The following is a 13,181-nucleotide window of genomic DNA, read 5'->3' as shown; positions in this document are numbered from 1 at the left end:
ATATTTTATTTTCTGCAAGCAAAATTAATAAGCTAAATTAATTTTTTTATCATATTTAACGAAGTTTAAAATAGATATAATCCATGTGAAAGCATATATTTATCCTTTAATTCGAAGATGAAAGCATAGGCCAATTTTGGGAATCAATTCCAATTAAACGTGGCACAACTCAATAACCAATTCTTTCAAATATATAGTACAACCATGTGTCTTTTTTTTTTTTTTTTTTAAAAAAAAAAGATTTATTTATATCAATCAATATTCAAACATTTGAATTGTGTGTTCCAGTATTAGCTTTATTCTTGTAGTTCCTTGCTTTAGATATCTAATCGTTATTTATTATTTATCATGTTTCGATTATCGTATTAATTTAAGTATATTCAATTGCTATTTGAAAAAATCCAACTTAAACAATCTCATATGATTTATATATGAAATTTATAGAGAAGTGTTTTCATATGTTATGTGTGAAAATGATCAGGCATAGGCGAACTTAAAGAAAAGAAATAGTTTGGAGTTTTTTTTGCGTTTGCTATAACAGTTAGTTTGTTTAAATCTTTAATTTGTTATATCTCTGCTCTCAATTTCATCATTTGTTGAATTCATTAAATGATCAACTTTTTTTTATCAGCGATTTACGAATTCTTCACATTTCTATCAATATTTTGTTGTTGCTATTGCTTTTTTTCTAAATGCTTTTATATATTTTTTTTACTATTTGTGCTCAGTTTTATAATTGCTTTAATTTGCTGCATATGCGCCAATGCTCTTTTGAAAACCAATTCTTTATCTACATGAGATAAAGATAATATATATATACGTACACTCAATTCTCTTCAGTTCCCACTTATAAAGAATATACTAAATATATGCTAAGCCTTCAGTGTTACATTTAATAATCAATATATATTAATATCCCGATTCATGAATCTCTTGATTTAAGAAACCAAAATAAAAGAAAGAATATTAATATAATAGACGATTGTCAATAAATACATCATTTGAAGATTTTTTTTGGATTTCTCTTCTCGTATATGATACTCACATTAAAGCTTAACTAAATTCAGATTCATGTCAAATAATATCATAATATTAAAAAATAAAACACCTTCTAACAAAGAGTTTTTTCTTTTTGGTTTCTCATTCGGTGTTTGGTGTCTGCATTGTAACCCCGACTAATTCGAATCGTGCGTTGTAGGGTCCATTAAGGTGACACCACTCCCAACAGAATTTTCTTCATACCTCAGGTGAAACTCTCGATTTCTAACTGAGGGTGAAATAGTCCCATCCACCACAACAGAACGTATGCAATGAGGAGATTCAAACTCGAGACATCTTGTTTATTATTTTAGGATTTTTTTAAGTTGTCATCATAAAGCAAGCAAGAGGGACCACAGAAAACTTTAACAATGGGATAGTACCGCACCTTTTAGTTCTTTGTGCCAACATTAGCCATTCTTTTTCATTCAATCTTTCTACAGTAACCCCCATGGCTCAACAAAGAATAAAATACAACAAAAAATAAACCAAGAAATGGGAGTAATTGAGCTGTAGCCGCCCCTTAGCACACCAGGAAAACAATCCTAATCATTTTGCTGACACCCAATTTCTCTCTCTATATATATCTTGAAGAGGTTCTTTCAATTTCCAGAACAAACCCTATAAGTTCTTTTTGTGTGTGTGAGTTTGTTTGCTGAGCTAAGGTATATTAGCTTTTTGTCACCTTTATGATGGTCTAATTTTGTTTTGATAATCAAGATTCAATTTTTCTGCAATACCCATGGTTATTTTTGTCTGTTTTTTGTTGCATGTTCTGTTAAGTTTAGCTGGTTTCATTTAGTTTTGTTAATCAAGATTCATTTTTTCTGATATAGCATGATTCTTTTGTATGATTTTGTTGCATTTTATGTTCAATTTTCATTTTTGGTTAATCAAGATTCAGCTTTTCTGCAGAACGCAATGATTTTATTTGTCTGTTTTTGTTGCATTTTATGTTCCTTGTTTTTTTTTAGTTTTTGTTGCATGTTTGTTTATATTTAACGTTGTGTCTGGGCTAGCTGTAGCTCACCTCGACTAAATAACGGAATAACTGCCACCCCACCATCAGGTAACTATATCCGTCAAGGCTAAGAAAGATGAGAAGAAATCACCTAGTGTTTTTTTGGTCTCTGCTGGGGTTTGAAATTGAGACCTCAAGTTCTCAACCCACTTCATTGACTATTAGCCACACACTTGGGTGCTCATTTTTTGTATGTGTCTGTTAAGTTGGTTTTGGTTAATCAAAATTCAATTTTTCTGCAATACCCACGATTCATTTGTATGCTTTTGTTTATGTTCAGTTTTCACTTTTAAGGTGGTTTGATTAATCGAAGATTCAGTTTTTCTGCAAACTATGATTCTTTTTAGAATTTGAGAGAACATCAGTTTTTCTCTATGTTGTATGGAGCAGAGTTGGCCAGTTAAAAACTCGCATGTCCAAAAGATGGGAGTGCTAGAAATGAGTATGTTGAGGTGGATGTGTGGTCATGTCATGCTAGGAGAGATAAGATTAAGAATGAAGATATTCCGAACAAGGTGGGAGTGGCCTTCGTGGCGGACAAGATGAGGGAAGTGAGACTGAGATAGTTCGGGCATGTCAAGAGGAGGTGTGCAGAGGCCCAATGAGGAGGTGCGGAAGGTTGGCCACAGTGGTATCTAGGAGAGGTAGAGGTAGACCAAGGAAGTATTGGAAGAGATGGTTAGACAGGACATGGTGCAGCTCTGACTTTCAGAGTCATGACCTTAGATAGGAAGTTATGGAGCTTGCGGATTAGGGTAGAAGGTTAGTAGGTAATTGAGAGTTGACTCATTTCCTAGCAGGATAGGTTGGTGCATTGTACCCGTTTCCCGATTTTTTCTTCCAGTAGTAGCAGCATTGGTCTCGAAGTTGGCCTATCTTATGACTTTTGTTATTCCTCGTTATTTATTGTGCTTCAGTTATCATGCTCCTCTTTGGCATGCAATGTTATGTTTTCCTTATTATTTTCTATGTCCTCTTCAATTATTTTAATTTCCTCATCTGTTACTAATTTAATACACAAGTCAAACGATAATCTGACTGAATTCTGTGCCCACTCATATGGCAACATTCTTGTTAGAAGTGGTTGACAACAGTTTTTCCTGTGATTTTCAGGCACAAAACATGGCCTTGATGTCTCAGGCAGGTTCTTCACATTGCATTTACTCTGAAAAACTAAGATGTATTGGTGGACATAGCAACATCATGAACAATATGGAGATGTTCAAAATGAAGGACATATGCTTTGGCCTGGATATTTCTTCACTGAATTCTTCAAGGCGAGTGCAAGGGAATTATTTGAATCGCATAGGAGTAGAACGTAGACGAGGAGGCCTGGCAATTGTTGCTGCAAGTCCTCCAACAGAAGATGCTGTTGTTGCAGCAGAGCCATTAACAAAAGAAGACCTTGTAGGATATCTTGCTTCTGGATGCAAATCCAAAGAAAAATGGAGGTGCGAAGTTAAGCTTTTCTTTGTGTTCTTAAATTTCAGTTGCATATAGTTCACCCAAAAGATGAATATTCATTTTCTCGCTTGGCCTTTATAAGTAGATTAGTCTGTTCATTCATGATTCACCACATATATGCCTTGATTGTCTTTCAAGTATGTTGCGTAATTCATGGATCAATCTTTATCACTTATGTATTTTTATTAGACGGTCCATTTGTGATGCAGGTATTCTTTCTTCAGCTTCTCTGGTAGTGTATGATACGGTAGATGTGTAATATACTTTTTGCTTGTCATCATTGTGGTTACATTTCATTTTTCCATTTCGAAAAAATAAAAATATCGTGGGTAAGTTTCGGTTCAAGGGAATTAGGACTTGATACAGTTCTTCTTCATTGAACTTTCAAGCTGTACCATTTAGGCAACTTGAAGACGGGAAACATTAATCAATTTCCTAGGCATTGCTGTTTGTAATTTTCTTACAAATTTTGAATTGTTGAAATTATGGTAATAAAATTTATGAACATGGATACGAGGTGCCCACAATTGTTAATAAAATTGTTTACCTTATCAAAAAGAAAAAAGGAATGAACATTGAGTTTTGGGAGCCATTTCTGTGGATCGGTATTTTTGCATAATGTGGCAGCTAGGATTCTGCCTCACATATAATTTGGATATTTTGATTTACTTAGCTATGTGTCTGGATGTAGACCATATTAATCATTTCAAGATGTAGACCATATTAATCATTTCAAGCTTTCTTGTTCTCTGAAAACTTGAGCAGGATAGGCACTGAACATGAAAAGTTTGGTTTCGAGTTTGGAACTCTGCGACCTATGAAGTATGAACAAATAGCTGACTTACTAAATGGTATTGCCGAGCGGTTTGATTGGGAAAAAGTAATGGAGGGTGACAAGATTATTGGCCTGAAACAGGTAGAATGGAAACTTGGTGCATGCAAACTTTGTTTTGAAATATTCTAGAATGAATTTGTCATGTCTCCATACAATGTGTTCTGCAACTTGGCATGGATAAAAGATAATTTCCTGATTGTAATAACTGTTTAAACTTTACTTTAGCATAATTGATGGATATATTCGCACTGCCTTCGCACAGGGAAAGCAAAGCATATCATTGGAACCTGGTGGTCAGTTTGAACTTAGTGGTGCACCACTTGAAACACTGCATCAAACTTGTGCAGAGGTTAATTCACATCTTTACCAGGTTTGCACTTTTGCAACTCCATCAATTTCCCTTGTAATGTAATATTGGGTAATTTATATCTTTGTAACTATAATCTGCACTGGTGATATGTAAGTCAACTTTAGTTATGTGATAGCTTGGCTTTGGATGAAAGGGAATCTTGTTTTCTTGAGTTGGAGAAATCCTACTAATTTCTCTACTGTATTTTCTTTTCCTACTTTCAATATGCTTTATTTGAACCGGGGATCTACCCAGAAATAGCCTCTCTCAGATCATGAAAGTTAATTACAACAAAGTACCCAGATCATGAAAGTTCATTTGTTTACATTTTTCTATTGATACACCAAGGTATTATAGTGATAGTAAGCACCCATGCATCTGTACAAAGATCATTGCTCCAATTATCACATATATAACAAAAAAAAAAAAAATCTTTTCTCCAAAACACATATACACAACAAAATATATCTCTTAAGCTTCCAAGAGAACTTTCTTCAAATCCTGCATGCCCCTTCTGCCCATGATTTTCATTTTTGGAACTTTCTCACAGTATGTGCCCATCTAGTGTACTTGCCAAAGGACATAGGTCCTTTCTCTCTCCAACCCCAGGAAATATTTGCACGGAAAAAATTAAGTTTTGCTGATTTTGTAGAAGTTCTCTCTTAATGTTGCAGGTTAAAGCTGTTGCAGAAGAGATGGGAATTGGATTCTTAGGAACTGGATTCCAGCCAAAGTGGGGGCTGAAAGATATACCAGTAATGCCGAAGGTAAAAACAATATGCTGATCGATGTTGTAACCAAAAGATTTATTTGGCGTGCTGGTAACTTAGCATCTTTTCTGGTTGAGACTTCTATTTTAACAGTGAAAAGATGTTAAGATTTTGTGCACAATCATTTCACATATTGGTTCAGCATGTCAAGTGCAGTAGAAGTCCTATTGTAATTTCATGGTTCATTACTATTCGATGAAACTACTGCGGCCCGGTGCTCATACTCTGATTCCATTGCTTTGCAACACCTCATTTTTTTACCGACAAGCCGTACCAAACATGCCTATTTCACATAGTTATTATTGAAGTGAAATTTCTTTCAAATCCTCCTTCTGATCATGAAAATGAGGAATAAGTCCGTGTGTGTATCATCATCCTTGATATTTCTAGGAGGCAAAAGATGACAGATGAAATATTGTTCAAATGATTACTTATTTAGATTGACGGTTTAGATGCTGCTTGTCCACATCTTGTCCCTATCTAAAAGACAGAGGGGACAAGTGAATAAAGGTGTAAAAGTTCAGTTAGTTCCTTCTAATCTAATCATTCATCATCTCCATTAGGTAGATTTTGATTATTAGCAATTACTTAATAAAAGGATGAAGGGAATGAAACTTGATGGTCTTCTTATAGTGGTTAGTTTTTGTTGAAACAGTGTTTCATTTCACTCCAGAATGCGGATGATAACTTAATTGACAATTCTCTGACATATTAGACTAAAAATCGGAAATGGTGAATTGTCCTCTTTGACCAATAGAGTAACGAAGAATACATGGCTGTCAGCATTTGGGGTGCATCTGGGAGATCCCCACTCCTCGACTCTTCTCTTAAGGACTTAACAAAAAAGCATGAAGAAGAAAGAACCAAAAGAAAGCTAAAGATTCATCTTTTAGTTGCAGTACTATTCACTTCTGGTCAACTCAAGATAAATATCTTTAGCGTTATTTTTCTATATATCCTGATCAAACAGAAAACTGAAGTTTTTATCTGAGTTGCATAGTAAGTGAATACTGAACCCGATCTTAGACCAGATCTAGTAAGTATTTTCCAATAATCAGAAATTGTGACTAGATCTTTCCTACCTCTTTTTTCCAGCATTCTTCACAATTTAGAAGCGTAAATAGTTTTCCCCCACTTGTTTCTTTTATGTTCTTTACTTATTTACTGAAGGGGGAGCCTTGGAGTACTGGTAAAGTTGTTGCCATGTGACCAGAAGGTCACGGGTTGAAGCCTTGGAAACAGTCTCTTGCAGAAATGCAAGGTAAGACTGCGCATAATAGATCCTTGTGGTCAGGCCCTTCCCCAGACCCTGCGCATAGCGGGAGCTTTAGTGCACTGGGCTGCCCCTTTTTCTTTACTTATTTACTCTTAACTAAGCCAGAATATGTTGCTGGTGTTTTATTTTGATTTGCAGATGTAATTTGTAAATAATTTTGCACCATCTACCGCTAGTCATATTTTATATTATATACTATACATCATTTGCTTCTCACACCTCAAAATTATGTGTGTTTTCATCTGGTCTTTTTGCTCTGAAAGAATCTCTAGTTTTTACTTTTTCCAGTATGGTTTGACCTCTGAGATCTGCAATTAGCTAGTATCTTCACTGACAAAGTACTTTGACTCAGGGGAGATATGAGATTATGAGAAATTACATGCCCAAAGTTGGCACACTTGGGCTGGATATGATGTTTAGAACATGCACTGTTCAGGTAAGCTAAATGGTTTTATCTTCTTTTTTTCCTTTCATTTTGATGGGATGCCATTGCCCTTGTCTATTGGAGTGTGTGCCCCTGTGCAGCATTCAAAAGCTTTATTTAACTCATCATTTTCCCATTTGTTTCTGGGGCCCTGTGTCGTGCCCTGCATGGTAACATTCGTTAGTAAGCTGAACCAGTATTTATGAATATGTTGTTAACAGGTAAATCTGGACTTCAGTTCTGAAGCTGACATGATCAGAAAGTTTCGCGCTGGTCTTGCCTTGCAGCCTGTATGGAACCTTTGTCCTTTCTGTCCTCTCTCTTTCTACATAAAATTTATGTAGTTACCTGACTATATAATGAAACAGATTGCTACAGCACTATTTGCAAATTCGCCTTTCACTGATGGAAAGCCTAATGGTTATCTCAGCATGAGAAGGCACGTGTATTAGAAAGCAGTTCTTGTTTCTCTGAGGACTATAATCAGAGTTGTACATAACAAATCTTTGTTTGTTTCACCAGTCACATTTGGACCGATACAGATAATAACCGCGCTGGGATGCTTCCCTTCGTCTTTGGTGACTCTTTTGGGTAAGCTCTCTTATTTTGGCAAATTCTTGTAGTTTCTTGAATTGTTGGCATATTACTTCCTCTCTTCAGTCTAGATTTTGTTTGGTAAAGTTGGAGGCTAATGGTAGGGGCATTAGGAATCATATTAGCATTTTCTTTGTCTTGTGGTACAACAACAACAACAAACCTAGTGTGTTCCCACAAAGTGGGGTCTGGGGAGGGTAAGATGTACGCAGTCCATACTGCTACCTCCGAAGAAGTAGAGAGGCTGTTTCCGATAGACCCCCGGCTCAAGTGTTTCTTGTGGTATTCGTAAATAAATTCCTTAAAGTTCTTATATGTCTAACCTGATTGTTTTAAGAAAAGGAAGAAACACTTCCACCTTTTTACTTACAAAGAAAAGGGTAATTCAATTTATACTATCAAACCGCACGTGTTGCGCTGGTGCATAATTATAGCGTACATGTGACCACAAGGAGGAGTGTTTAGTGTTTACTTGCAATCAACTTCACTTTTTTGAGTGCTGGGTTGAGGTTCATTACAGGCTGCCTTCACACTATGATTTTTAGCTGGAACTGTGCATCCTCTCTTTTATCACCTGATAGTCATCTTTGAAAAGGCTATTTGATTTGTCAGAAGAAAGGGTGTTCCCTTGTATTTTAAGCCCGTGGTACATTTGTAAAATGTATTTCACAGTGAATGTACTCGTCGTACATTATATACTCGATCTAGGTTAGGGAGATGGATAAAATTTATTGGAGTTCGAAAGCTGTCGTAGCCTACATTGAAGTCTGTTCAACTGAGTTATGTGATGGTTAGAAATTGAATGAAAATTTGTATTCAGTGTAAATGAATATTTTCTCTGTCATCTCAAAAACTTTCATTGTCACAACAAACACTTACTGTTCTGATGGGCACAGGTTTGAGCAGTATGTGGAGTATGCACTTGACGTACCTATGTATTTTGTCTATCGGAAGAAGAAGTATGTTGATTGTGCTGGAATGTCTTTCCGGGTATGTTATTTACCAACATTACAGATTTATAGATGTCATTCTCTTGTGCCTACTTAACAACATTGTTGCAGGACTTCATGAATGGAAAACTTCCGCCTCTTCCTGGAGACTATCCTACTCTTAATGATTGGGAGAATCACCTCACAACAATATTTCCTGAGGTATGTGAGCTTCATCCTAGAAAATGTCCTTTTTGCTGGTTTGTCTAGGTATAGTTATGGAAGTTTGAACTTGGGTTAACTTTATCAGGTCAGACTCAAAAGATATCTGGAAATGAGGGGTGCTGATGGAGGGCCTTGGAGACGGTTATGTGCATTGCCTGCATTCTGGGTATGAAATCTGTTTCTAGGGATTACGATGTTGATTTTTGTAAAAGAAGGAAATAGCAAGCTAGTATTACTTGGTAAAGCAACTAGGAAATTGGATGGTTATGCTCCCTCCCCTCCCACTGAGAGGAACTTCTTACCTTTTCTCCTGTTTATTGGGACACTTCCGATGTTTGTTATGGGCTACTTTGAACCAAATTACCCAGTTAATCGTTTTTTGGTTAATTTACAGGTGGGTATACTCTATGATGAGGCATCTTTGCAAAGCGTCTTGGACATGACATCTGATTGGACTGCGGAAGAAAGAGAGATGTTGAGGAATAAGGTAATATGTCCTTACTCATTGAATATTATCATGCATTTTGTATCTAATCTGTAGTTAGCTAATGTATCTAAGGCTCATATGTCTGCATTTTGTGGTAAAACTGTCTATTGTTTTATTGTAATGTAATAATTCCTTCTTTTTTTCGGGTGTTTTTGTTAATTCCTCTCATGATGTCAAATTTGAATTTCAGAAATTGTCAACATGTTCGTGCTTGAGAAAATGAGAAAGCATCCAATTGCCTAATTGTTGAGTCACTATTCGTTTTAATTATGTTATCTTCTTGATGATTTCAATGTTGTGTTGGAAATCGTCCAAATGTTCATGCTTGAGAAAAGAGAGACTGTAATAGGCCTTTATTTTCTAAACTCTGAAATCCTATCTGTATGAAGATATGCTTGCTTTGCTCTTCTTTTGGATCTTGGACAAGCAAAATGATTCAGAAACAAAAAGGGACAATGTGATCATGGACTCTCCATCTGATAAGCAGTTGCATTTCATCAAGTTATAATTTTCAATTCTTCATATTTGTCGTTGTAACTTGTTTGGAATATAAGATGACTAATATCACCCCTTTTAGTAGGTGCCAAAAAGTGGTCTGAAGACACCATTTCGAGATGGATTGCTTAAGCATGTTGCTCAAGATGTTGTCAAGTTGGCAAAGGTGGGTTAAAGCTTCTAATGCTTTCATGGCTCGTCCCATTTCTACATGTTTACTAACTTATTAGTTGATTTCTGATCTTCAGGAAGGTCTGGAGAGAAGAGGCTTTAAGGAAACAGGATTTTTGAACGAAGTAACCGAGGTTGTCAAAACAGGTAAGTAACTTATGGAACAGCTTAAAATGTTGGTTGAAAGGTCATCTTTTTGAACTCGTGTTAGTATCTCGTTGCTTGTTCTACAGATACAACACAATGTCAAAATGATATTAATACATTATTTAAACTGCTAGAGCTGTTTAGAATTCCAAGTGAACTCTTCTTTATTCTGGTAGGTGTAACACCAGCTGAGAAGCTACTGGAGTTGTACCATGGGAAGTGGGGACAAAATGTGGATCCTATCTATGAGGAGCTTCTCTATTGAAGTTGTTTTGAGAGTGCATTTTCTGTTCAGTTCTTTCCCTGTGCTGTAAATGATTTCTCGATTTCTTTCTGAGGGTTATATCAGCTGATCTATCAGCCGATTTTGTCTATCACGAGACGAATAATCTACTAGCTAGATTAAGATATGTAACTATGGCACAAAATGTCATATGTAGCTCTCCCCTTGGATATGATCAATCTGGTTCAAATAGCATCTGTATACTCTGGGGCATACATTCCCCAGGACATAAACATTCTCACGCTAAAGAAATAAATGAACCTTGGCTGACCACCTTTACTTGTTTCTGCTTAGACCCCCCCCCCCCCCCCCTCTATCTATCTCCGTGTCATCGCGCGCACACTGTGGCACAGCGGAGTTAAATTCTCCAAGTGAGCGACTATAGACAGCATTTAGCGGCAGAGTTCGTTGTAATTTTGTCAGGTAGATGCTGCATTGTTGTTACTACAGCCTACTGGTAGCAGCTACATTATTATTTTGTTTTTGATAGTTGTGCTGTCCGGGCCAGCTTGCGTACACCTCGACTAATTTTGTGGGATACCTATTGCCTCTCACCAACAATTGGTACGAGGCAACTCTGTCCACTGAGGTTGAAACCGAACAGAAAGTAGCAGCTACATTTGCAACCATGCTTAGATGCAAGAGTGCATGTGATGCATAAGGTTCAGCCTTATTCAATGGTTAATTATCCACATTGCTTGAGCAAGGTAAGTAGCATGCCTTGCTACTTACCTTCATAGACATAAGCTTTTGTGAAATTGGTGCAAGCTAAAAAGTATTTAGTGAAATGGTCGAGGTACATGAAAAGCTAATTCGAAATCCCCATGTTATAATTACTCTCGTGAAATTGGGGGAAGATAGCAAGTATCTGGTGAAACACGAAGACTCTTGTGAGCTAGTAAAAGGTAGAAGTATGAAGTATTCAGTTGAATAGCCGCGACATATGGAACCTAACATGACACCTCCATGAATATATCTTGTGAAGGTGGTGGAAGCTATCGAGTGAAATAGTCAAGGTGTATGAAAGCCAATTCGACGCTGCCTATCACGTAAGTAGACTCTTGTGAAGTTGGTGGGAGGTAGCAATAATCTGAAGGTACCTAATATACTAATATAAGTACTCAGGTGAAATAGTTGAGGTAAGTGGAAGCTAACTCGACACCTCCATGAACATAAGTACGCTCTTGTGAAGTTGGTGCAAGGTCACAAATATTCGAAATTATACAAATAAACACTTGTGAAGTTGGTGGAAGATTAGCAACTATGAGGTGGATTAGTCGAGGAGACTCTTGAGAAGCCGGTGGAAGGTACCAAATATACTGATATAAGTACTCAGTGAAATAGTCGAGGTAAGTGGAGGTTTACTCGACACCTCCATGAACATAAGTATGCTCTTATGAAGTTGGTGCAAGGTCACAAATATCCGGTGAAACAGTCGAGGTATGCTAAAGCTAAACCGCCGACACCTTCATTATACAAGTAGGCTCCTGTGAAGTTGGTGGAAGGCAGCAACAAGCTGACCCCCGACGAAATAAATACAGAAAGCTAAAAGCTAATTCAGACACCACGATCATTTTGTCTGAATGAGTCACATACCTTTACAGACCACTGTTTTTTCCTTCCTGGTCAAGAAAATCAGGGGCCAATCAGTGAGAAGCCCTAGACAGTTTTTTCCCCCCCACAATTACACTGTAATCATAACTGCTACACGCGCCTATGAAGAGCGTGCAAACACGCCAAAATCTTTGTTCCATCAACTGAAAAGTCAAACAAGTAGTAAATAAGTAGTACTCATCAATATTGACTTCACTTGACTTGTGTTGGAAGGAAAAAATGACAAAATTATTTTTATTTGGCGTTTATGATATAACTTAACTAAAAATAAAATGAAAGAAAGATAAGAGGGGATTGTTTGGGTGATTAGCATCTTCTACCTCTGAATTTTCAGATCGAGTCTACTAAAAGAGGGATCAACCTCAATTTCGTGGTGATCAGAAGACACCTCTGATCATTCATTCAATGCTCGAGTCACCATTGCTATCTTATTCTCCATTATTTTGTACATAGATCCTGCACTATTGTAATTTTTATTTTATTTTTTTTACTGATTTTGATTTTAAAAAAATTTCAATGGCAAATGAAGAGGGGTTTGTACAACGAGAATTCAAACTTTACCAACAAGCTGAAAGTTCAGGTATAAAAGAATTTTCACTTGACTAGTTAGTTAGGAGTGATCTCTATTAGGTTCGATTTCTAATTTTAATATGTTTTGCTTGAGTCTTAGATTTACTGAAAATAATCTTTCTGTTTTCATTAGACAATGAAAAGTCTGCGTATATTTAAAGAGATAAGTACATCATCCTCTACCGATAGCTACAATTTATACAAGAGATAAATACAAATAAATAAGAGTCCTAGTATGACCCCTCAATCTGAACGGACAGATTGTCTCGTAAAAAACAAAATTGAGATGAGGATAATCCTTTTGTGAAGATATTAGCAAATTGTAAGCGGGTGAGCACATATTGAACAACAAGATCTCCTTGAGCAACTTTATCACGAACGTAATGAAAATCTACATCAATATGTTTAAAGCGATCATGAAACATCGGACTGCGAATCATATACATAGAGCTAACATGATCACACATTACACGAACTAGTTCCCAAAGG

The 13,181-nt window shown here is 36.4% G+C and overlaps 1 protein-coding gene across 2 annotated transcripts; it reads left to right on the top strand.

The window, feature by feature from the left end:
* Nucleotides 1-1,343: 1,343 nt before the first annotated feature.
* LOC107865075 (glutamate--cysteine ligase, chloroplastic) lies at nucleotides 1,344-10,781 on the top strand. 2 transcript variants are annotated; one of them, XM_016711434.2, is made up of 16 exons: nucleotides 1,344-1,703; nucleotides 3,173-3,510; nucleotides 4,289-4,439; nucleotides 4,621-4,728; nucleotides 5,382-5,474; nucleotides 7,106-7,189; nucleotides 7,399-7,467; nucleotides 7,546-7,616; nucleotides 7,700-7,768; nucleotides 8,668-8,761; nucleotides 8,833-8,922; nucleotides 9,011-9,091; nucleotides 9,320-9,412; nucleotides 9,993-10,073; nucleotides 10,156-10,225; nucleotides 10,402-10,781. In XM_016711434.2, exons 2-16 carry the CDS (start codon nucleotides 3,182-3,184, stop codon nucleotides 10,488-10,490), a joined length of 1,572 nt encoding a protein of 523 aa, XP_016566920.1. In that variant the 5' UTR covers nucleotides 1,344-1,703; nucleotides 3,173-3,181; the 3' UTR covers nucleotides 10,491-10,781. The 2 variants fall into 2 exon arrangements, with proteins under 2 accessions (XP_016566920.1, XP_016566926.1); XM_016711440.2 differs by lacking the exons at nucleotides 10,156-10,225; nucleotides 10,402-10,781 and having other exon boundaries at nucleotides 1,390-1,703; nucleotides 9,802-10,072.
* Nucleotides 10,782-13,181: the final 2,400 nt, after the last annotated feature.

The sequence above is a fragment of the Capsicum annuum genome, unplaced genomic scaffold (assembly GCF_002878395.1).
Source record: "Capsicum annuum cultivar UCD-10X-F1 unplaced genomic scaffold, UCD10Xv1.1 ctg4984, whole genome shotgun sequence".
NCBI classification, from domain to species: domain Eukaryota; kingdom Viridiplantae; phylum Streptophyta; class Magnoliopsida; order Solanales; family Solanaceae; genus Capsicum; species Capsicum annuum.
The sequence above is the reverse complement of the archived record's forward strand: the minus strand, read 5'-3'. Positions and strand labels throughout refer to the sequence as shown.

What these genes read in the sequence shown, in the direction of transcription:
- LOC107865075 (XM_016711434.2), top strand. Translation starts at nt 3,182, where the DNA reads ATGGCCTTGATGTCTCAGGCAGGTTCTTCACATTGCATTTACTCTGAA. An exon ending in GAGAGATGTTGAGGAATAAG is followed by an intron (nt 9,413 to 9,992) that starts GTAATATGTCCT and finishes CCCTTTTAGTAG; the next exon opens with GTGCCAAAAAGTGGTCTGAA. An exon ending in AACCGAGGTTGTCAAAACAG is followed by an intron (nt 10,226 to 10,401) that starts GTAAGTAACTTA and finishes TTATTCTGGTAG; the next exon opens with GTGTAACACCAGCTGAGAAG.